We start from the raw sequence: 25493 nt of genomic DNA, 5'->3' as shown, positions 1-25493 counted from the left end.
AGTCTCTGTTCAGTCTATGATTTTTAGTGTCTAGCAGAGTAATGAATTTAAGTTCTGCTAGACACTAAAAATCTGGTCCACTTTGCGTTTTGCTGTGAGGCTGGGAGTACCTTTCCCAGACCTGAAGAAGAGCGCTGTGTAACTCAAAAGCTTGTCTCTCTCACCAACAGAAGTGGGTTCAATAAATGATATTACCTCATCCACCTTGTCTCTCTCATACCCTGGGACTAACACAGCTACAACTACGCCTCACATACATTATCATTAACAGGATTGAGCTGGCAGGATTCAGGCTCACTGGAGGCTAAGGCCTTGGCTACACTGGCACCGTACAGCGCTGCAACTTGCTGCGTTCAGGGGTGTGAAAACGCCCCCCCCCCGAGCGCAGCGAGTGCAGCTCTGTAAAGCGTCAGTGTAATCAGCGCCTGCAGCGCTGCACGCTCGCTCGCAGCGCTGCCAGCTATTCCCCTCGGAGAGGTGGAGTACATACAGCGCTGCGAGAGAACTCTCGCAGCGCTGGCAGCGCAACTACATTCGCGCTTCCCAGTGCTGCCGCTGCAGTGCTGTGAATTGCCAAGTGTAGCCAAGGCCTAACACTGGGGGAGCCAGCACACCTCTTAGCATGACCCAAACAACTGGAGAAGTTACTGATGAGCTTAGCTGCAGGGTGTTCAGCATGGTGCGGGGGGAGAGCAATATCAAACGTGACTGAAGACGGGCTGTATGGGGACTGATCCTTGGCATTCTGACCAGAACACGACTTTGGATGACCAGGGCTGACACAAGGAGCATGGCTTGTGCTGCTTTCTGGATGGAGCTGATTGTTAATTTCATTTCTCACTATAATGCAGAGAAAAGAGAAAACCCCAGAGCGGGAGGCAAGTCCCTCGGTAGCCACCAAGACACCACATTATGCTCTCAACCGTGAAACAATGAGCCTCTGAAAATTGAAGTATTTGTCCTAACCACATCCTTTTACCCGCCCCTCCCCCAGCCTACACTGCAAGGCCCATGCAAGGATGTTATAGAACTGAGCACCTAGATAAGGAAGGCACAGAAGATGTCACCTTCTGGGCAATTCCCTCCCTGCCTGTATAGCCCTGACTAGCATCTGAGCATCAACAGAGACCTTGTAAAATCATTACCGGCAGAGATGGGGTGTATAAAATCCTCCCCAGTAGGACGATGCAGGAAATAAATGAGGAAGTGGTTTTGTCATCTCTAGGGTGGCTGCTGCAGACTGTTGCAGAACAGAGATGAATGAGAACAAGATGGTTAGTGGTTCAACCCATTTACTGGAGAACAAATTATAGGGCAGGAAGGTGGGAGTCACAGCAGAAGAGGGTCTGAGCCCAGTGCGGCGATTGCTGGCCTCTGAGCCCTGGGAGCAGAAAATGTATTTTTCTTAAGGCCCATGGTGTATTCCCAGGAGCAGGTAGTGAGAGCAGCAGTCAGTGGTTAGTTCCAAACTTGCCAGCTGCCATTGTGCTGCTGCCGCAGAGTGGCGAGATCTGCGCTCATTGCCATGCTGCATGATGGCAGGTGGTGCCTGCTTTGGGCAGGATGCCCGGTGACACAAGCTGCTTCTGAGTCATGGGTGGCAGCACGGAGAAAGCTGCTTAGCATAAATGAGTCCCCGAGGTCAGGAGCAGCCTGTTCTCAAGCAAGGAAGGGTTCAGAAACTAGGAGACAGAATGGGGTATGAGAGAACCAAGGCTCCCAATCTCAGTAGTTGTGCTGGCCAGTGGCTGCTGCCTCCTGCTGAGCTGAGCATGATCCCATAGTAGCGGATCTGGGCCTACTGTCCTTGGCTGCAAGGTTGGAATCTGGAGCAGCCCATGCACTACCGCAGCATGCACAGTTACACAGGAGGCAGGCAGCAGCGGTGCACTGGGCCCAGGTTAGATGAACAAGGAGCTGTCTGTCTCCAGTTCTAACTGGCGACCCTTTGCTCTCGGATTGCTGGAATGCCTGGGAGGAGAAGTCCCTCTTTGGAAAGCTCTGGCTCTGCATTATGGCTGCACTTTCAGGTCCTCTTTTATTTTCTTCAGGGCATCAGCCATCAGGTTGCAAGCTTTCTTGTGCTTCTGCCAGTGCTGCACCTGGCACTCCCTGCAAAGGGAAAGGGGACAGAGGGGCAATGGTAGAAAGGAACACATTGGAAACTGGGTCAGGGGGTTGGGATGCGCTATGGAGCCCTTCAGCTCTACGTGTCTGCTTTAAATAAGGGCCAGCCAGTGACAAAACCTGTTACCATCTACTTGTGGCTCAGTGGTCAGTGTGAAACAGAGTAGAGGTATCTGTTGTAGTGGTCAATTGCCCATAGCCACTGTCACTGACTGGCCCCCTCTGCTAGTCTCAGCAATGAGGCTAAGGAGTCCCAAAGAGGCCAAGGCCACTGAATTCCCACCCAGGGTGGTTCCCTCTAGGTATAAGGTGAAGCACATTCACTGGGGAGAGGGTAAGGTGGGGAAGCTCACACTGCTGCTTTTGTTGTGGATAAACAGGGGACTCTGGGGTATCAGCCCAACACCTTCCAGCATCAGCACAAAATTCACTGGGCTTTTCATAAAAGGGAACATGGAAAGGCTGCTTCTGCTCCGGCTTGTGACATAACTGACCCCAGTGGAGATTCACTGTGGTGCAAGGACAGTTGACCTCACAGTTCCAGTGACGCTGATCAGAGGGTTAAGGGCTATGAATTCATGCACTGATTGGAAACTCCATGACACTCATGAAGCCCAGGTGCATGGGGTATAACACCCCTCATCATGACAGGTGCAGAGATCAGCCAGGGCTGCTAGACCCAGCATCATTCAGGTAACAGTGAGCACCACTTGCTCCAGACAAAGGACCAAGTCCGAGCATTGTCACGGCCACGTCTCACAGTAGGATTCTAGTACCAGCTGCATGCCCAAGGGAGAGGTGAGATCCCAGCTGAGCCCTGAGGGAGCTGGGAGCTCTGACAGATCAGACAATGCTAAGAATCATTACCGTTTGCAGTACCACTCGTTCTGGCAGCGAGAGCAGCGCTTTGTTGCCTCAGAGCCGCACAGCCCACACTTGGGTTTCTCTGGGACGAGAGCCTCCATCACATCCAGGTTGTATGTCTGCGCCCACCTGGTTGGGGATAGAAAGCAGGCATCAGCACCTGGAGCAGGAGACTCATGATGTGAAAGGTGGTGCCTGTCCTGATTCATCTTCCTTACCCTCCAGCCTTTAGATCTGACCCTGCTATCCTTCTCATTCCACTCTCTAAAGGGACCTCCTGCCGCAGGCTAGGATTACTGCATCGCTCAACATCTCAGTCCTCCCTAGGGCAGTGAAACTTACACTGGTTATTTTCCCTTGTCAAGAAGCCCCTGCTCATTGGGATGATGGCTGTGCTGAGCCTCCTGTAGCTAGCAGCCTCATGGCACAAGAGGAAAATGGGGACTGGCTTTGTAAATGGGCTCTCCTGCAAGAGGGAGCTCAGGGTTGGGGCTGGGGTCTTACCGGCATGCCAGGTGTTTCAACTCGTCCTCTGAGGGGCTGAACATGTGCTTCACCTGGTGCTTGGCGATCGCCTGCCACTTCCCAGAATTCTCTCTGACAATGCGGTCCCTGATGACAGGAACCTGTCAGGACAGTGAAAAGGGTGAGAGGAGAGTCGTGTCCTAGCATTATAAGCCTGCCAATATGGGGGTCAGGGCCGGCTTTAGCAAGAGCAGGGCCCGATTCCTGGGGGCGGGGCTTGCCAAGCCCCACTCCCAGGAATCAGGCTGCACTCCAGCCGGGGTCGCGGGGCTTGGGTCCGGGCCGGAGCCACTGGGGCCGAGGCCGGGGGTGCTCGGCAGGCGCACTTGGCCAGGGCCGGGGCCGGCATCCCGGGGCCCGAGCTGAGCTGGGCCGGAGCCGCTCAGGCCAGGGCCGGGGGTGCTCAGCTGGCGCCGAGGCCGGGCTGGCGTGCTCGTCTGGAACCAGGGCCTGAGCCGAGCCGGGCCGGAGCCACGGGGTCGGGGCGATGCGTTCGGCTGGAACTGGGGCCGGCACCCCGTGGCCCGAGCCAACCCAGCCCAGAGCCGCGCGGGCCGGGGCCGGTGCGCTGGGCCGGGGCCGGGGCTAGTGCCCTGGGGCCTGAGCCGAGCCGGAGCCACCTGGGGTTCTCGGCTGAAGCCGGACTGGGCCGCGCCTCCCCGGATCCCTCCTCGCGCCCCCCCCACCCCAGTTTACCTGCTGCCGCCTGGCCCTGCTTGTTTTCAGACTTCCCGCGAACATCTGATTTGCGGGAAGCAGGGGAGGGGGAGGAGCAGGGGGCAGAGCGTTCAGGGGAGGGGGAAGTGAGCTGGGGACGGGGTGGACAGCTGCGGGGCCCTCTTAGGCGCGGGGCCCGATTCAGCAGAATTGGCCTAAAGCTGGCCCTGATGGGGGTGATTGGGGCAGGACATGCAGGGGCAGCAACAATGCCTAGGGTCAGAGTAGCTCAGGCAGGTGATGAGCACGGACTTGTATGAGAGCCAGAAGCAGGGATGAAGGATGTGCGTGGGATGAAGGAAGATGTGACAAATCTGTGTGTGTACATGTGCATGTAGGGAGCTAAAGGAAGATGTGACAGAGCTGTGTGTGTACAAACATTTGTGTGCAGGGGCATGGGCAGTGGGTATCATAGGCTGGGGGAGGCTGTGCCTCCCCAAACAGCCTGGTGTGGCCCTGTCCGCACTCCACCCCCAGACCTCCTCCTGCCTGCTTCCCATTCCCCTTCCCACTCTTTTGTGGCCGGGAGTCTGGGGCAGGCAAACTGGGGCTGGTGCTCGCAAGGCCTGTGGCTGGGGGTGCTGGGGCTGCAGCCACACCGTGCTGCCCGCCCAGTGCTGGGGGTGGGGGCGCTGGGACCACGCCGCCTGCCTGCCCAGCACTCCAGGGCTGGGGGCACTGAGGCCAAGCCGCTCACCTGGGCCTGGGGGACACTCTGGCTGTGCCACCCACCCGGCATTCTGGGGCAGGGGGCGCTCCGGCTGTGCCCCCACCCAGTGTTCTGGGGCTGGGGATGCTGGGGCCAAGCCATTTGCTCGGGGCTAGGGGTGCTCCAGCCTCACCGCACGCCAGGGCTGGGGCTGGGGGTGCTGGGGCCAAGCTGCTTGCCCGGGGCTGGGGGCGAGCATGGGGGCTGGCAGCTGCGGGGGCAGAGGGTGCTCTGGGCTCTGGCAGGGAAGAGGGGGCAGAAGGGGAGCGGAAGGTGCAGGGCCTCGGGCAGAGGGGCTCAGGGCTAGCCTCCCCCAACAGCTCATTCACCTGCCGCCCATCCGCAGGGATGAAGGAAGATGACAGATCTCTGTGTATACACACAAGTACGTGTAGGAGTTGAAGGAAGATGTGACATATGTGTGTGTGTACAGGTTGAAGGGAGATGTACACATATAGACCTGCCAATTGTGCATGTAGGGGGTGAAGGAAGATGTGGTAGATCTGCAGAAGCCACAGCAGTCTGCTATGAGAAGAACCCCTTCTCAGCGTTTATTGAGAAGAGGCCATAGCACGTGCCTCCTAGTTGCATGACACTGAAGGGAAAGCTCAGTTGTTAACAGCATTTATTCTGGGAGGTGCTTTGATCCCCCGGACCTGCTTCATCTTCCCAGTACATTTGCCTCCTTAAATTCTCCTAATTCCCTCCCTTACACCAACACACCCCTTGAATTCCCATGTCAGCCCCAGCATCCCTTCTCTCCAGGAGGATGGAGGTGATGAGACTTCTTTCAGATTCCTTCACTGACAGAGGCAATAAGGGCTAAGTGAAACAAGGCTATGTCTCCCTCTGATCCTTGGGAGTGAGAGATCAGCAGCAAGGCTTGAATTCCAGTAACATGAAGCACTCTCACCAAGCTTGGGGGAGGGTGACCCAGCTCCCAGAATCTCTTGCCTGATTTGATCTTTTTCCCAGAACTGAGAACTTTTTCCACTCATCATTTCTCTGAACAGAAACACCCTCACGAGAGCCTTTCAGTGCAAAAGAGCAAATGCCACCCAAGAACAGAGCACGGAGCTCAGGCTCCAGAAGAAAAGCTGCTGCTTCAAAGGAGCTGTCGTCCCTGCAGAGTAAAACAGCCAAGCAGAGATGGCGAGAGAAGGACTGCTCTCTGAGAAGCAACCAGTGGAAAAAGACTTTTTCATCATCGCTTGGCACAGTGACAGTGGGTGAGTTCATTCGGCAGGATGCATGATCAGCATGTGTGACTGCAGCTGGCTTCCCCCAACCCACTCAAGATGCTGAATTCCAATTACATGCATGAGGCCAGCGATGCAAGCTGAAAAGGAGATTGACAAGGCTAGAATGGCAGCACATTGAAGGGCCACACAAAACTCTCCAGAGCGATAGCTTCCGGCCCCTGCATTGCTAACTCTTAACTTTAGCAAAGCTTTTGATACGGTCTCCCACAGCATTCTTGCCAGCAAGTTAAAGAAGTATGGATTGGATGAATGGACTGGCTAGATTGTTGGGCTCAACAGGTAGTGATCAACGGCTCGATGTCTAGTTGGCAGTCGGTATCAAGAGGACTGCCCCAAGGGTCGGTCCTGGGGCCAGTTTTGTTCAACATCTTTATTAATGATCTGGATGATGGGATGAATTGCATGCTCAGTAAGTTTGCGGATGACACTGAGTTGGGAGGAGAGGTAGATATGCTGGAAGGTAGGGATAGGGTCCAGAGGATTGGGCCAAAAGAAATCTGATGAGGTTCAACAAGGACAAGTGCAGAGTCCTGCACTTAGGAAGGAAGAATCCCATGCACCGCTACAGACTGGGGACCGACTGGCTAAGCAGCAGTTCTGCAGAAAAGGACCTGGGGTTTACAGTGGACAAGAAGCTGGATATGGGTCAGCAGTGGGCCCTTGTTGCCAAGAAGGCCAACGGCATATTGGGCTGTATTAGTAAGAGCATTCCCAGCAGATCGAGGGAAGTGATTATTCCCCTCTATTTGGCACTGGTGAGGCCACACCTGGAGTATTGCATCCAGTTTTGGTCCCCCCACTACAGAAGGGATGTGGACAAATTGGGAGAGTCCAGCGGAGGGCAACGAAAATGATTAGGGGGCTGGGGCACATGACTTACGAGGAAAGGCTGAAGTAACTGGGCTTATTTAGTCTGCAGAAGAGAAGAGTGAGGGGGGATTTGATAGCAGCCTTCAATTACCTGAAGGGGGGTTCCAAAGAGGATGGAGCTCAGCTGTTCTCAGTGGTGGCAGATGACAGAACAAGAAGCAATGGTCTCAAATTGCAGTGGGGGAGGTCTAGGTTGGATATTAGGAAACACTATTTCACTAGGAGGGTAGTGAAAAACTGGAATGGATTGGTTACCTAGGGAGGTGGTGGAATCTCCATCCTTAGAGGTTTTTAAGGCCCCACTTGACAAAGCCCCGGCTGGGATGATTTAGTTGGTGTTGGTCCTGCTTTGAGCAGGAGATTGGACTAGATGACCTCCTGAGGTCTCTTCCAATCCTAATCTTCTATGATTCTAACTTGCTCTGAGCTGGCCAGATGTGGGAGTGGAGAGTGACTCCTTAGCTACCTCCACTCCATCCTTACCAAAATCATCATCATCCCTTGGTCCTTGGCTTACTGCACACCTTCATCCTTTACAGCCTCCCAGCTCTCTGGACTCCAGCCTGTTTAGAACGATGGTGGCCCACATAAAGAGGTGTAGCTACAGCACCCGTCTCAGTCTAATCAAGGTCCAGGTCAAAACTGCCCTCTGTTATTAAACCCCTTGAGCCAACTTTAAGTGCAATGTCTCTCTCCCTCCTTCCCGTCCCATTCTTCTACTCAACACTAGCCTCCTCTGACCCTCCACAAAGTTGCCACTCTGGGTATAAGAGCCTTCTCCTCTGGAGCTCCTGCCATCTGGAAGAATCTCCACTTTCCCATCTCTTTGCAAATCCCATCTGAATGCACCTGTCTTCTCCCCAGCACATGCCTCTCGGTTTCCTTCTCTCCCTGCTAGTATTTAAGTGCTCCATAAAAGCATTTGAGGATATGCTTCTGTGAAGGATGCAATACAATTTACACATGCACATGCTACAAAATCAAGGACCCCATCCCTCACCCCTTACTCAACTCCCAACTCCCCAGAATTCAAGGGGATTTCAATATTAACACCAAGGCACTTGCAATCAAGTTGCTTGAGTGGCACAACTTTTCTGGCCTTCTCTCAGAGTAGAGGGCCAACTGTTCCAGGGCAGAGTGCATAATAAGGAACTCTTCCACTAGTCCTACCATACGTGGAGAGGAAATTAAGAGTTATGGTAAACAAAGAGTTAATTGTCACAGCGAGGCAGCTGGTGTCTCCCCCTCCACTCAGACACCTTGATAAAGAGTCAGTGTGATCATGAGGTTTATAACCCAGTGTCTAATTGTTGGCTGCTGCCTTGCTCCCCACTCAGCCCTGCTGCAGCATGAAGCAAAGGCTATCCACAAAGACGCTATTGGAGCAGGGTGCGGAGAGAGCAGTGCTAGTGAAAGCTGGAGTCTGTGCAAGGCTCCCATCCAGGTACTGTGTAGAAGAAAAGGCAGGCACAACTTGACCCATGATACCGATATGGCCTCCATTACCATGGTAGCTGCACACCTCACAATCTACAGTGCGTGTATCCGGACCTCATACACCCCAGTTGCAGACAGTGCTATTATCTCCATTGTCCAGATGGGGAACTGGGGCAGACAGAGAGACTGAATGACTCACCCAAGGAGTCTGTGGCAAAGCAGGGATTGAACTCAGTTCTCCCAAGTCCTAGGGTAATGCCCTAACCACTGAGCCATCCTTCCGCTCCATAATATAGAATTCCATCTCAGAGCTCCGGTGACTCTGGCTTTGCTCTCATATCACCTCCCCACTTCTCAGCTGCCTGTCTGGCCTGTGTGGAAGCAAGCCCCTCAGGGGATGGCAGCTGATAGAGCAGAGGCCCATTACTAACGTGAGGAAGAACTGGATGCCGTTGTAGGGCCAGTAAAAAAAGAGTGCAAAGCACTGGTTCAGTGCCAGGGCATGTGCCCTCTCTCATCACAGCACCACATTCTCCAAGCAGTGGAAATATACTCAGCCTTTGGAAATGGGAGGGGGGATTACAGAATGCTATCCAATATGAAATGCAGAAGCCTTGTGCAGCTGGAATGGAGGAGACAGACTGGCCTTGGGAGAGGGATGGTGCTGGAGGTACCTGCTCCAGAATGAGGTCCTTTTTGGGTGGAACAGGCTCTGTCACTACGAGGTGGCTCAGAAATCTCTGCATCTCCACCAGATTTGGCAACTGGTCAATGAGGACATCAGTCAGGAATGCACGGAGCTAAACCCAGAGAGGGAGAGAGAAGGGTGAAAGGAGAGAGATCAGAACAAGGCAAAGAAATAATCCACTGGTTAAAAAACAAGCTGATGGAAAAGTGGCCAGGTGGCCACATGCCAGCTCAGCAATGCCCCACTGAGCAGAGGACTAACTGCAAGAGAAAGAATGTACAGAAGGGTTAACATAATCAAGGGCTAAATTCATCGGGGCTCCATTGCGCAACATCGACAGCACAGCTAGGTATTAAGCAGTGTCAAAAGCCTGCAGTACCTGGAACTGTAGGAAGTGCTGTGGGTGAGGACTGAGGGGCATTTTCTGGATTGTGTCGGGAGCTCAGGGCTGGAATAGCAGGTGGGGGGCTGTGGGTTGGGACTGAGCTGCATTGGCAGAGCTAGTTAAGGGAAGTTTGTATAGCACCTGCCAGCATGGTGTATGGCTCTAGTGCTCTCAGACTCATCCTTCTACAGGCACTAAATCCATACATGGCATAACCCTTATTAAAACAAATCTTTCCACCTCAGCAAGCCACTTGTGAAATTCTCACTAAGGTGGTGGATTGGCAGCCCTATATCTCCACAGAAACTGCAGCAGCAGTGTTAGTTTCCCAACACATCCTGTCAATGGGTCTCAAACCTGGCCTGGAGAGACCATTCTAGGATGAGTCTAGTCCCCATGGCCCTCTCTGTCCTTGGACTCTGCTGATCAACAAATTGCTAATTCATGCCAGTTGGTGGGGTATTTGCCTCTAAACTTGACTGGCATGAACAAAGAAGCCATCTTGGAACTGACGACATGGTGTTTCCCAGCTTGTGATACGGTTTCAACCAGGAAATGCTCACCTGGCACATTTTTAAAGTGAAGACAAGAGGGTATCTATACCTGTGGGAAGGTCCTAGTCCTCCCTGTGCCTAGGCACCATGCTGGGTATATGTACAGGCTATGCACACTATGTACCTTTAGGAGCTGGCTCTTGTTGAAACCGTCCAAGTTGTATTTCCGCTGGCATTCTGGGCTCAGGAGGAGATTATAGAGGGCAATCCACACCTGCCCATCCAGCTTGGTCATCCTCACGTGGTCTTCAGGAGGCACTACATGCCACACTCCATTCTCAAACTTCTTTAGCTTGCCTGAGAGACACAGCCAGTAAGACAGAGGGTGAGACTGAGACACCAGAGAAAAGAGGGCCCAATGGTTAGGGTGCCAGGCGGGACTCAGACCTAGGTTCAATTCTCTGCTCCAACACAGACTGCCTGTGTGACCCTGGGTGAGTCAATTAGTCTCTCTTCACCTCAGTTTCCCTCTGTAAAGTGGGGCCAATAGCACTTCCCTACCTCACAGGGGTGTGTGAGGATAAACATATTAAAAGATTGTAAGATGCTCAGAGAAAGGTGATGGGGGCTAGATAAGGATCTAAGAGAGATGAACAGAGCCCATGGTTTTATCATCTGTGCATTCACTCAGGAATAGCAGACAATGCTTAGGGCCAGGGTCATTGTGGGAAGAGAAGAAACGGAAGAACTGATCGTGGGTCTGAGGCAAGAGCGAAGAAAGATGATGTGTAGCTTCTGGGAGCAGCTTGGATTCCTGGAGGAGATCATGGCTGTGTTTCCCACACTTACCTGCCTTTACTTGCCATTCAAGGGATGTGTTGTGTAGCCAGTGGTCCTGCCTACATAGACCTTGCTACTAAATTAACCACCATGCTTATACTTGGTTGTGGCTGAACCCCTGTAATGCTAGTGTGGACTAGCCAGCCTGGTTCTGAACCAGGTTAACTCTGCCAACACTGATCTGATCCACTGTATGAGAACTCAGTTTAAGGTGGCCTGGAAGCGTGCTTGTTAAACCTGGTTGGAACTCCAGTTTGGATAGGGCCTCAGTGCACACAGCAGTGGTGGGAAGAGGGCATAGTTGCCAAGGAGAAGTAGGCTGATAATCAGGTCTTTCTAAGCAGATCCTGTTGCTGCTTGCAGAGCATGAGGAGATAGGGGAAGGGGGCTGGCAGATACATTAGGGATGTATTGTGCTCTTTTACTGCATTGGGGACATCAGCTTGGGAGCTGCCAGATTTGGATGAGAGACAGCCACAAGCAGGGTCCATTTTTGGAAGCGCAGCTCCTCAATCCCAGCTGAGCGGTGTCTGCTCAAGAGCTGTGCCAATGGGCGCATACAGTCCCATGCAGGAAGTGATCCCATGTACCTGGATGGGGGGGGAGGGAGATGGGAAGGCCAGATGGAAATCCATGTGAAAGATGGAGAGTGAGAACTGAATCTAGGCAGGAGCTTTCAACTATTTCTCCCTATATGGGAACCACCTACCAGATGGAGCTCCAGGTAAAAAATGCTACAGCCCCATGAATGCACTAAAGGTATGAGCGCATGATTCATACCTGCTTCACGGCGGCTCCATGGACAATGCTCCAGGAGCTCTACCAGGAGGCAGGGCACGTTATGAGTGTTCAGCATCCGTGTCAGGGCACTCAGTGGCAAACTGGAGAAAAACAGGAGAGGAACTAGTGAAAACACCTATTGTGAGCAGTACAAAATCAGCTACAAATGGTCCCCAAGGCTCTGGGGAAGAAGCAAAAGTGACCAAATAAAATAAAGTCAGACCGGGGCAAAATCCACACAAGCAGCCATTGAGAACAGCCTGATCCCACACCAGGATCTACACAACCAGTCACCAAGCATGACAGGATCTACACACCAGGACACTAGTACCAGGATCCACACAGCCAGCCATCAGTCAAAGACAAATCCAGACCCTGGTGCTAGGTTTGATACTTTCAGCTGCTAGGATGGATCTGCAAACCAAATGCCCAGCAAGATTCACTCTGAGAGCCAATCAGCATACTGAGTTCTCAGTGCCAGTTACTGAGAACAGGAGGAAGCACACACCGGAACTGTAGTGCCATGATCTGCACACACAGCGGGATCCAGACACCAGGGCACTAGCACCAGAACTGATGCTCCCAGTACTGAGCACAGGAGTACTGACACCCGCAGACCAGTGCAATGACTTAAACAACTCCACCCCAGTTCCTAGGCTCATCTCTAGATTCTCCTGTGAGCCAGCTGCTTACCTGTCTACCTGATCAGTGATGAAACGGAGCACAGAAAGAGCCCTCAGGGAGATCTTAAACTCCATCATCTCTGCCTGCTTCTGTAGTTCCTATGGGGGTGAAAGCACAGACTCTCACAAACACACCAGATATAGGGCTAGATTTTTTTCTGCAGAGTAACAAAGGAGGCAGCATATGAGCTGGCTCTCAGTAGCCAAGGACTCGTTAAGAAGCCCAAGTCACATAATGCTGATTCCTGCCCCAAGATCAATGTAAACTGCAGTCACACAAACACCTTTCTTACAAGACAGTGACGGAGAGCTGAATGGTGTAAGCACTGCTGAAGATAGCAGCTATTCCAGGACATGAATGCACCAGGCTCCCCATATGAAGTATGCAATAGGCTACTGCTGGCAGTGTCACAGCCAGGTCGCAGCAGGGCAGACCATTTACCCAGTCCTGATGCTGAGGGCTCAAGTCCAGCCCAAGGAAGGAGTAATTGCCCTGATCCACCATTTGAGAGATCCGAACATTAGCATGACCCCACCTCCAGATATCCCCCCCGAATCCCTTCTGTAAACTCGAATGTCATGATCCCGCGTCTGGAGCCTCCCCAGGTTGAGTGGATGGATATAAACTGGCCATCAAGAAGTTTAGGCTTGAGATTAGGCGAAGGCTTCTAACCATCAGAGGAGTAAAGTTCTGAAACAGCCTCCCAAGGGGAGCAGTGGGGCAAAAACCCTAACTGGCTTCAAGACTGAGCTTGATAAATTTATGGAGAGAATGGTATGATGAGGTTTCCTAAAATGGCATGTAGTCGATCTGTGACTGCTAGCAGCAAATATCTCCAATGGCCAGTGATGGGACACTAGATGGGGAGGGCTCCGAGTTACTACAGAGAATTCTTTCCTGATATCTGGCTGCTGGATCTTGCCCACATAACTGATTGTTATATCTGGGGTTGGGAAGGAATTTTCCCCCAGATCAAATTGGCAGCGACCTTAGGGGGGTTTTGCCTTCCTCTGCAGCATGGGGCACAGGTCACTTGCAGGTTTAAACTAGTGTAAATGGTGGATTCTCTGCAACTTGAAGTCTTTAAATCATGATTTGAGGACTTCAGTAACTCAGGCAGAGGTTAGAGGTCTATTAGAGGAGTGGGGAGAGGGCGAGGTTCTGTGGCTTGCAATGTGCAGGAGGTCAGACTAGATTATCATAATGGTTCCTTCGGGCATTCAAGTCTATGAGAGTCTGATTCCATTGCATTAGGGGAATAGGGAGCTGAGCGATCAGGGCAGACAGCTAGGGAGGATGACAGAGAATGCTGTGCTCTAACGCAACTGCAGTCCTAGGCAATGGATAGGACTTCACCTACCTTCTCTATGCCAATGACTCACAGATCTACCTCACCATTCAGAACTTGTCTCCTTATGTCCAAACTAAACTCTCTACTAGTCTCTCTGACATCTCCATGTTGGTGTCCAACCATCAGCTTAAACTCAACATGACCAAAACAGAGCTCCTAATCTTTCCCACCCCATAAGCCTCCCTCCCTCCGTTCTTTCTCTGTGAACACTGCCACCATCCTCCCTCAGGCTTAAATGCTGGTTGTCATCTTTGACTCAGCCCTCTCTTGGTCCTCACATCCAGGCTATGTCTAAATCTTGCTGATTCTTCCTTCCTAATACCTCTAAGATACGACCTTCCTTATCCACCCACACAGCTAAAACTTTTGCCCAGACTATTATCATCTTGCGTCTCAACTACAGCAACATCCTCTTCTGGCCTTGACAAATGCAATCTTGCCCTGCTATGCAGAAGCATTCTGACTGAAAAGATCATTTTCCTAGACCTCACTTTGACCACATCTCCTCTCTTTGAGTTCCTCCACTGGCTCCTCTTTCTCCATTGCAAATAGGAGCTATTTGTCTTCACCTTCAAGGCCCTTCACAGCCTATCCCCACCTTACCTACCATCTCCTATGTCAGTGGTTCCCAAACTTATTCCGCCACTTGTGCAGGGAAAGCTCCTGGCGGGCCGGGCTGGTTTGTGTACCTGCCACATCCGCAGATTTGGTCGATCGTGGCTCCCAGTGGCCGCAGTTCACTGCTCCGGCCAATGTGAGCTGCTGGAAGCGGCAGCCAGTACGTCCCTCGGCCCGCGCCACTTCCAGCAGCTCCCATTGGCCTGGAGCAGCGAACCGCGGCCACTGGGAGCCGCAATCGGCCGAACCTGCGGACATGGCAGGTACACAAACCAGCCCGGCCCGCCAGGGGCTTTTCCTGCACAAGCGGCGGAACAAGTTTGGGAACCATTGTCCTATATGCTATTGACATAGATCAACTCTTGCCTCTGATCAGCCGGTGGAGCCAGGCTTCATTGCCCACTTGTTAAATTTCCAAACAAGCATCTTTGTGCTTTCTCCCTTGCTGGCCTTCACATATGGGAGGAGTTCCCCATAAGCATCTGCAAAGCCACCTGATTATCCACCTTCAAAAACCTGCTTAAAACTCTCCTTTGATGTGACACCTACAAAAAACTTGACAATGGTTCAAGGGTTCCTAGGCCAGAAGGGACCATTGTGATCATCTAGTCTGACCTTCTGTAATAACACAGCTATAGAGCACCCAAAAACAATTCCTAGAGCAGACCTTTTACAAAACCAATCTTGATTTAAAAATTGTCAGTGACAGAGAATCAGTCACAAGCCTAGGTAAACTGTTCCAATGGTTAATTACCCTCACTGGTTAGACAGCTGGTGTGCTGAGACTATGGCCATCATGCAGACCAAAACAGTCTCATTGATCCCTTGTACTCCCCGCTCTGTCTGTATCCATCAGTTGTTTGCAGGTCCTGAAGAAGAGCTGTGTAGCTCGAAAGCATGTCTCTTTCACCAACAGAAGCTGGTCCAATAAAAGATACTATCTCACTCACCTTGTATCCATCTGTTGTTTCTTGAATTATATTGAGATTGTAAGTTCCTTGGGGAAAGAACTGTCTTTTTGTTCTGAGTGTGTACAGTACCTAACACAATAGGGTTCTGGTCCATGACTAGGGTGCCTTGGTCCTATGTTAATACAAATAATAAATACTGTAATAATCGGCTCCATCATGGAAAAGAAAGCAAGTTTGTTGTTGGTTTAACTCTGTCACATGGAAGGATGGCTGTGGATAAAGTTAGCAGAGACTGGACTGGGCCTGAGCAAACTGGACAGATGTTTTTCTAAAAGATATGCTAATTCAAACAGGAATTATTTTGGAGAAGTTCTCTGGCCTGTGTTATACAGGAGATCAGACTAGATGATCACAATAGTCCATTCTGGTCTTAGAATCCTCACAGAATAAGTAGTTTTCAATACTGCAATAGCTAAGACTGACATTCTCCCTTGGGCCAACTCCAAGGGTTAACAAAAATGCCCAGTGGGGAAACACTTCCCTACTGTTCTCAGGAGTCCCGTGACTTCCTCTCCAGCTTTAAAAGATGAGCATAAGTTTGGGCAGGAGGCCAAAGGGTGAATGCCATTCTGGAGACGACTGCTGAGGTTGCTGTATCTCACTTTAAATCCATTTTCAAAGAAGATTCAGAGAAGAATTTTAAGAGCTGAGAAAAAATAATCCCAGATGCACAATACTATCTCACACCAAAATGCAACTGAAAAAGCAACAAGCGATGGAGCAACAACAATGACACACCCAGAACTGGGAATGGTTCAGGAGGTTGGGTATGACCTTTTTCTTCTTAGGTCATTGGTTCAAAACTGGCCTAGGACTGCAGAGACTGAGTTGTTACCATCTCATAGGCGTTGGGTGGCCAGTGTGAAATGAGTCTTAGGCCAGTTCCAAGTGGAAACCTATAGAGATCTCAAAAAAATACCATTGCAATTAACCCTGACTGGCTCCCTCACTCCTAGTCTTAGCAGACAGGTCAAAAACACAATGGTTCATAGAAACTGAACTGCCCTCTTGCCCCTAGAGAGAATCTCATAAAGTCATGGTTGAAGCACACTTGTAGGACAGAGTGGGAAAACACACACTGTCTCAGCTCATGATGAGCCACCAGTGAGAACAAGTATCAGAGGGGTAGCCGTGTTAGTCTGAATCTATAAAAAGCAACAGAGGGTCCCTGTGGCACCTTTAAGACTAACAGAAGTATTGGGAGCATAAGCTTTCGTGGGTGAGAACCTCACTTCTTCAGATGCAAGTAATGAAAATTTCCAGAGGCAGGTATAAATCAGTATGGAGAGAACGAGGTTAGTTCAATCAGGGAGGGTGAGGTGCTCTCCTAGCAGTTGAGGTGCGAACACCAAGGGAGGAGAAACTGCTTCTGTAGTTGGATAGCCATTCACAGTCTTTGTTTAATCCTGATCTTATGGTGTCACATTTGCAAATGAACTGGAGCTCAGCAGTTTCTCTTTGGAGTCTGGTCCTGAAGTTTTTTTGCTGTAAGATGGCTACCTTTACATCTGCTATTGTGTGGCCAGGGAGAACAAATCACCAATCAAGAGACCTCCACCAACACCAAATTCATGTAGAGGAATAGTGAAGTAGAGTGGATTTATTCATCAGATTCTGGATACGAGGGCCTTCATGGCTATAACTATGGTCTTTCCCAGTCATGGAAATTTAACTTCCCTCCAAGTTACAAGGTCAGATAGACCTGCTGAAAGTTGGAAATTTGCACTTTTAACCCACCTGCATTGATGATGCATTGGTCAGATCCTCAGGCAGAAGCTTTTCGTGGGTTGGAAACTCCCCGTTGGTGCTCCAAGCTGCTAGCAGGGTCAGTTTCCGGTAGCTATAATCAATCAAGTCCAGAATGGTGTCCTCAGCTGATTCGCAGATCTCCTACACAACAAGAGGGCGGCAGAGTGCTGTTTGAGAGGAGAAGGTATTCCCTTTTTCAGATGGCCTTCTGATTAGAAAACACCAGTCCAACTGCACCAATACCTGCAGACCTCAGTGTCACAGGGGGTTGATTGAGATCTACCTTATGACTTCAGGCTGAACATAGAGATATGGGTTGTTTGAGTTGCCTTCTGTATTTCCATACTCTCAATTGTCTGGGGTTTTATGCTTTATCTTTAAACTGGCAGAGGTGGGACTAGAACTCAGGGGGGCCTTGTCAGAGGGTCTGGTCTATGCCCCAGTTTATCACTAGTCTCCTGGGAGTGACAGTTTTAGCATGCCAGGCTCCAAGGGCCCATACAATCCCACAGGGAAAGGTCTGTGACCTCCAAGCCTGGGCCTTTGGCACCAGTGTCCCCTGTCTCTCTCTGTGGCTCCCTGCAGTGAATCTAGACAAGCCAGAGACCTGTGGGAGGCTGTACTTAAGCCCTTCAGGGTGCAATGCTCTCAGTATTTATAGTGACACAGGCAGCCTTTTAAAAACACGGTAACCATTTATTGGTCACCAGGCACATAGAATCTGGAAGTCCTTAGGTTAGCACAGAAAAATGAAGGTTAAAATATAGTCCATTCTGGTCAGTCCAGAGCCCCAGTCAAATTGTAGTGAATCCCATACTCAGGTTCTGTCTCTCCCCCACAGTCTGACCTCCTTGGTCAGTTTCCAGATGAGAGTCCTGACTCCTTCCAGAAGCCAACACTTTATCCCCCCACCTCACACCTTTCAGTCCTTTGTTCCAGAGCTGGGGTCTGTGCCCAACTTCCCTGCTGTGAGGTGGGGGAATCCATCTCCCTGTAGGTTGCTAGTGTAAATGTCCTGGTGCCTGGGCTTTCCACTGTCATCTCAGATTTTCTGTTGATATGAGGTCGGCCTCAGTCAGTCCTTTTTTTAATGACCCATTCAAGCTCAGACAGCTAGGTTACACACATCCACCTAGCTCTCTTAACTGGCCCTGACAGCAGACTTAGTTCTTCCCCCCTCCCCAGGTAGCCAGGCAAAATATAGGGGAAACTGAGGCACACATAAGATTCACAAAAATAAGAACATAAGACCAGCCGTACCGGGTCAGACCAAAGGTCCATCTAGCCCAGTATCCGGTCTACCGACAGTGGCCAATGCCAGGTGCCCCAGAGGGAGTGAACCTAACAGGCAATGATCAAGTGATCTCTCTCCTGCCATCCATCTCCATCCTCTGACAGACAGAGGCTAGGGACACCATTCCTTACCCGTCCTGGCTAATAGCCATTAATGGACTTAACCACCATGAATTTATCCAGTTCTCTTTTAAACTCTGTTATAGTCCTAGCCTTCACAACCTTCTCAGGTAAGGAGTTCCACAAGTTGACTGTGCGCTGCGTGAAGAAGAACTTCCTTTTATTTGTTTTAAACCTGCTGCCTATTAATTTCATTTGATGACCCCTAGTTCTTGTATTATGGGAATAATAACTTTTCCTTATCCACTTTCTCCACATCACTCATGATTTTATATACCTCTATCATATCCCCCCTTAGTCTCCTCTTTTCCAAGCTGAAGAGTCCTAGCCTCTTTAATCTCTCCTCATATGGGACCCGTTCCAAACCCTTAATCATTTTAGTTGCCCTTTTCTGAACCTTTTCTAGAGCCAGTATATATTTTTTGAGATGAGGAGACCACATCTGTACGCAGTATTCGAGATGAGGGCGTACCATCGATTTAGATAAGGGCAATAATATATTCTCAGTCTTATTCTCTATCTCCTTTTTAATGATTCCTAACATCCTGTTTGCTTTTTTGACCGCCTCTGCACACTGCGTGGACATTTTCAGAGAACTATCCACGATGACTCCAAGATCTTTTTCCTGACTTGTTGTAGCTAAATTAGCCCCCATCATATTGTATGTATAGTTGGGGTTATTTTTTTCCAATGTGCATTACTTTACATTTATCCACATTAAATTTCATTTGCCATTTTGTTGCCCAATCACTTAGTTTTGTGAGATCTTTTTGAAGTTCTTCACTATCTTTGGACTTAACTATCTTGAACAGTTTAGTATCATCTGCAAACTTTGCCACCTCACTGTTTACCCCTTTCTCCAGATCATTTATGAATAAGTTGAATAGGATCGGTCCGAGGACTGACCCTTGGGGAACACCACTAGTTACCCCTCTCCATTCTGAGAATTTACCATTTATTCCTACCCTTTGTTCCCTGTCTTTTAACCAGTTCTCAATCCATGAAAGGACATTCCCTTTTATCCCATGGCAGCTTAATTTACATAAGAGCCTTTGGAGAGGGACTTTGTCAAAGGCTTTCTGGAAATCTAAGTACACTATGTCCACTGGATCCCCCTTGTCCACATGTTTGTTGACCCCTTCAAAGAATTCTAATAGATTAGTAAGACACGATTTCCCTTTACAGAAACCATGTTGACTATTGCTCAACAGTTTATGTTTTTCTATGTGTCGGACAATTTTATTCTTAACTATTGTTTTGACTAATTTGCCCGGTACAGACATTAGACTTACTGGTCTGTAATTGCCGGGATCACCTCTAGAGCCCTTTTTAAATATCGACGTTACTACAGAAAATTACCACTTCATCACAGGTCTGGAATCTACTCCCATGATCGGCCACTACACCACACTGCCTCTCTAATTTCAACTTTTGGGAAAGGTTTGCCATGTTTCATACGCATGACCTGAAATCACATCTGGGATTTCCCCATTCTGGGGCCTTTGATTTAACACAGCTGAACTCATCTCTTACCTTGTGAAAAAACATTGTCTCCAGGAGGTTGACAATAGAAGCTTCATGGTGCAGCTGAGGGAATGTGGGGAGAGAAAGCAAAGGTCAGAGGAACATCGTCTACAGTGCCCATGGTAATATACATCCAGCCTGTAACTGAGGTAGCCCCCAATACAGGTGCAGCCAAAACCCCAGCCAATGAGGCAAATGTAACCCATGGAGTCCTTAGCCAGCCTCATTTTTAATACAGATATGTGGCCTGTGGAAACTACAGGTCCTGACTCCCAGCAAGCAATGCTCCATCATCATCTGAGAGCAGGCTGGAGCACTGCAAACTGGGAGCCAGAGTCTGAACCCCTGTATCATTGCAGTCTGCAAGTTTATCATGCAAATGATACCCTCTGGTTCCTCGCAGGTGGCCAGTATGGCCCCTCTACTGGAGTAGTTTTCCTGGCTTCACTAGAAAAATACTAGTGCACTGAGATACAGGTGTGACTTTTGCTACAGAGATCAGTCCCATCACCAAAAGGGCCAATGAAGACCTCTTAATGAAATTCTTAAAGCAGCAAAGGGCCACCACTTTCCAGTCACCTTGGGGGTCTTACAAGAGATTTTTGGGTGACCACAGAGTGCGGACACCAACTCTTGCTGATGGCCACTCTGACAATTTTTCCTAAAATACTTAATTAACTTTAGGAAAAACAAATAAATATGCACATATACATGTCCAAATGATTGTAATTTATTTATGTAAATTTTTATTGCAGACTCAATAATAAAAATAATATAGTTGTCTCTATTCTTTGCTAGACCTAAACAGAATAGAAACAAATAATGTGCTTTGCACGTTCCTGTTGTTGTTGTTGTTGTTTCTTTTGCATTTTTGGTTGCTTTTTTTAAAACTTGCTAACTAGTAAGTCTGTGTCTGTGAAAAGTGATATTTGTATGTTTAGGGGGGCAAAGCAGTGTTAACAATCACTTCCCAGGAGGCTGTGGCTGCACGAAAAGCCCCTGGTGGCCGCATGCGGCCACGATGGCCGCATTTGAGAAACGCTAACCCAAGAGATCCCACCAGATGGCAGGAGATGTTGCTGTGAAGATGCCTGGAATCCCAAGAGCACATTGGTGGCATTACAGGTAGTGTGGGAGGAAGTTCTACACCTTCCTCTAAAACAGTGGTGGCCATAGGGTGACCAGACACCAAGTGTGAAAAATTGGGATGGGGGTAACAGGAGCCTATATAAGAAAAAGACCCAAAAATTGGGACTGTCCCTATAAAATCGGGACATCTGGTCAACCTAGGTGGCCAACCTGAGGCCTGTCAGGGGAATCCACTGGCGGGACCCCAGACAGTTTTTTTACATTTGCATGGCCGACCGCTGCTCCCAGCAGCTGCAGTTCGCCGTTCCCGGCCAATGAGAGCTGTGGGAAGCGGTGGCCAGCACGTCCCTACAGCTTGCACAGCTTCCCGCAGCTCCCATTGGCTGGGAACGGTGAACCACAGCCACTAGGAGCTGCAGGCGGACATGCAAATGTAAACAAACTGTCTGGGGGCCCACCAGCGAATTACCCTGTGTGACCTGCAGGCCACAGGTTGCCCACCACTGCTCTAAAATATCCATCTTTGGCTGTTATCAGAGCCAGAGTACTGGACTAGATAGACTCTTAGTGTCTATTGTTATCACAATTCCTATGAAAGTGCCCCCTGATCCAACATTAGCTAGCGGCCCTATTTGAAGTGTCCAGGGCAGACAGGACTGTGGAAGGATTTCTTAGAATCCCAAAGAATTTACTGGACTGTCCTTCCTCCACATATGCGCTGGGTGCAAACAGCATGGAGTCCTGTCAATCAACAGCATGAACACCTGTGAGCTGTGCTAACTAAAAGGCAATGAAACTCAGCAGAAAAGACGGTCTCTCTGTTTTTAGAAGCAAGAGATTTTTAGTGCCATGTTAAATGGCCAGAATACCATACATGTTCAGTGCTTAAATTAAATGCAAATGATCAGCCCTGAGAACTTTCGGTCATTCAAGATGCTATGGCTGTTTTTAAAGGAGCAGCAGCTACCCCAGTGTCCTGGCCAAAGTCTAGGATAGGTGATTACATTCTGCTGTCTGTCAAAATTTCCACTGTAGTTTCAACTGGATAGAAGATCCTTCCTCATTTCCTGTCCTAAACTTACGTAGTGCTGCTGTGTGTGCTGTTAAACAGCTGCAATGCTCCACCACAGGGGTGGCAGCATTTCAAAGGTGGGGGAAGTGATCCTTGTGAAGAGAAGTTCTTTGGGATCCTTGAGAAGAAAGGCCCTATGTAAATAAGGATAAGTTATTTTATAATTAAGCCATTCCCTAAAACCTCTTCTCTCCCCTCCAGCCCTTGTGAACAGTGACCGTCCGAAAGAATTTGTGTTTCGTAAGAGTTTTGCCTGTGAAAATGACTCACATGCAGCTACCATATGAAAAGCCTTAATGGAATATGGACAAGGTGTCTTGTGAAGCATGCCTGTTGAAGCAGAAGTACCATGCAGTGCTACCACCCTGCAGGACATTCCAGATCATGGCAATGCACTTGAATACTGTGTGTTTGTTCTCCAAGACCTCTCTGTACTTACCACCAAGTAGATGGGAAAGGTGCTTTTTGGCTTGAAATCCTTCAGCTGGCACAGCACAGGGAACACCTTGTGCTTCCAGATCTCCACAGAGATCAATTCCTCGATGAGAGTAGGGATCTGCACAGAATAGAGCGTGGAAAATGAAACCTTTCAGGCAAGAGAAAACGTATAGAGAAGCCAAGTGCCATACGAGTATTTTAGTCCTAGAGGAGAAGATGTTGGGACAAACTGCAGCTCTTCTACTTGGCAGTTTTGTTACACTGTTCATCTAGGTATTTTCATGTGCCTCATCATCGTATTATCTGCTTCATCCCATTGACAGTCATTTCTGAAATCAGTATCTGTCCCCACCTTTCCATTGGGTAAGATGGGACAGGGCATCTGGTGCAGGTAAAGGAGGGAGGCAGAGTTCTGCTAGTCTATTTCCTAATACAGCAGCAACATTTCCAACGGATCAAATTTATCTCTGAGATAAGCTCCAATGACTTCAGTGTTACATCAGAGATAAGCGTAGCCCATGATCTCATGGACAGAGAGACTCACTTTGTTTAGCAACAGTCCCTCTCTGGTACAACCAAACTTGCATTCAATGTTCAGTTCTGGGGTCCTTTGTACTCAGAATGTAGACAAACTAGAAGGAGTACAGAGGACAGCAACAACTATGATTTGGGGACTGAGAAGGGTACTGGGAGGAGAGAACAAGAGCCAAAGATGTAACAAATTTAGGCTAGAAAATAAGGCACACATTTTTAACAATGGGCAGAACAATTTATCTAGGAATGTGGTAGATTCTCTGTCACTTGAAGTCTTTAACTCAAGCTTGGCTGTCTCATTCTAAAAAAGTATGCGTTAACTCAACCATGAGATATGGGTTTGATGCAGGAATCACTGTGTGAAACTCTATGGCCTACATTATTCAGAAGGTCAGACTAGATGATGAGAATGGTCCCTTCTGGCCTTAAAATCTATGAATCTATAATGTGGCTAAATGACTGAGGTCCAGAGTGCAGTGCCACAGACAGGGCTGACTACACAGTATTGGGAGGGGTGCAGATGCCAAGCAAGGAGAGAATTTGATTACCACAGAGTGTATTTGAACAAAAGAAAATTTGGGCTCCATATCAGGACACTTTTCCTGATAGTAAGGTGAATTAATGCATGCATCTCCCCAAAGAAAGAGGCAGGAGCCCACTTGGACTAGGCACTGTAGGGGGCAAGATTGCCTAGGCTTGGTTGGCAGAGAAGGGTGAATGGGGCCCTGTAGAGCTTTCCATCTCGGTCTCATCCACTGGATGCTGTCCCCATGGGGGAGGGTGCTCTTATCCCCCAGCTCCCTGTGGCTTGCACAGTGCTCACCTTGGCATAGTTCACCAACAGCTCGATGAGGAGCTGTTCCTGGCTGGCAGAGGCGCTCAGAATGGCCTGCATGTTCAGCTTCTCAATGGCCTCGTGCTGCTGGAGCCATCTAGGGAGCGGGAGCAAGAGCAGGGGCAGGGGAGTCAATGTCCACATCCCATGGCACACCTGGTACCCCAGCCCCCCTCCATGCCACCTTCCCCACTCAGAGACAACCTCCCAAGCCAGGGGGATGCTTGTCCCCCTCTGAGGGACTCATCACATCCCCAAAGAGGTGCCTCCCCTGGAACTGGAGGGCTTCTTCCCTCAATCAAAGGCCCACTCCCCCAGATATGGTGGGGCTCACCTGTGCCTGAAGAGCAACCCCTCAAACCCACTGGGGACTCACATCTGCCCCGGCCCCCACAACCCCCCACTCAACTCAACCCCCGCTGACACTCCACGTCCCTCCTTATCCCCCCAGGGACTCCACACACATTGCCCCCTCCCCTCCAGTCCCCATGGACGCCCCCACCCCCCCAACTCAACTGGGGACCCCGCGCCACATCAGACCCCCCTCCTTACATCCCACCCCCCACCCCGAGCACGCCACCCGGCCCAAGTCTCCTGGGCACTCCCCCCCCGCCACATCTCGCTCCCTTAACTTCCGGGGGACTCTCCCACACCCGGCCCCAACTCCGCGCCCCACGGCCCTTCTCCTTAACCCCCCTCCCCCCAGCCCGGCTTCATGGGGGACCCCCCGTCTCGGACCCGTGGTCCCCGGTGTTCAGCAGCGAGCCGCTCCGCAGCGCCTGCACCAGAGCCTCGGCCTCCCCCGGCAGCAGCAGCGCGGCCGCCTCCGCCATGGCCCCACGCCGTCACCATGGAAACCGACGTGGGGCGGGCGGTTGGAAAGCGGCTGCGAGAGCCGGGGCCTGCGCGCGCCCGGCAACCCCCAATCCGTCCCATTAGGAGCGCCGGGCTCGGCCCTGCCCCTCCCTCGGACCCGGCTGCGAGCCCATGGATATTGCCCCCTGCCCGAGTCCCAAGGGCTCCCCACACACCGGTCCGTCTCCCCCGCCCGCAGGCACGGGGCAGTGCGAGGGGAGCAGAGAGCCAAGTGCCCTCTGCACCTGGGGGCACACGTGTGCTCGGAGGGAGAGGCCCTGCCCCCGTAGTCCAGCCCTGCTCCCCCACCAATGGGCACCAGTCCCCTCGCTGCACCGGAGAGCCCCTGCCCTGTACCCTGGCCCTGCACCCATACGAATGGTCACCAGTCCCTCTGCTGCACTGGAGAGGCCCTGTATCCCTGCACTGCTCCCCCTCATCCACTACCTGTCCCATTGCTCCGGAGAGATCCTGTCATGTATCCCAGCACTGCTCCTCCACCAACAGGCACCAGGGAGGCCCTGTCCCCATCCCCTGGCACTGCTCCCTCACCAATGGATCCCAGTCCTCTCACTGCACTGGAGAGGCCCTGCCGCTCTACTGCTCCCACGCCAATGGGCACTTGACAATACCAGGGGGGCACAGGGTGCCCTTGAGGGAGA

General features: G+C 50.5%; 1 protein-coding gene across 1 annotated transcript; it reads right to left on the bottom strand.

Moving 5' to 3' along the window:
• Positions 1-1275: 1275 nt before the first annotated feature.
• ZMYND10 (zinc finger MYND-type containing 10) lies at positions 1276-24809 on the bottom strand. Its single transcript, XM_054036220.1, has 12 exons — positions 24715-24809; positions 23965-24073; positions 22609-22725; positions 20018-20071; positions 17060-17212; positions 12392-12480; positions 11699-11799; positions 10263-10435; positions 9186-9311; positions 3496-3617; positions 2995-3120; positions 1276-2112 (listed from the first exon to the last, which is right to left on the bottom strand). Exons 1-12 carry the CDS (start codon positions 24807-24809, stop codon positions 2013-2015), a joined length of 1365 nt encoding a protein of 454 aa, XP_053892195.1. The 3' UTR covers positions 1276-2012.
• Between the last annotated feature and the right edge of the window lie 684 nt (positions 24810-25493).

Source organism: Malaclemys terrapin, chromosome 7 (assembly GCF_027887155.1).
Source record: "Malaclemys terrapin pileata isolate rMalTer1 chromosome 7, rMalTer1.hap1, whole genome shotgun sequence".
NCBI classification, from domain to species: domain Eukaryota; kingdom Metazoa; phylum Chordata; order Testudines; family Emydidae; genus Malaclemys; species Malaclemys terrapin.
Note: the sequence above shows the minus strand (reverse complement) of the source record. Positions and strands in the feature narration are given on the sequence as shown.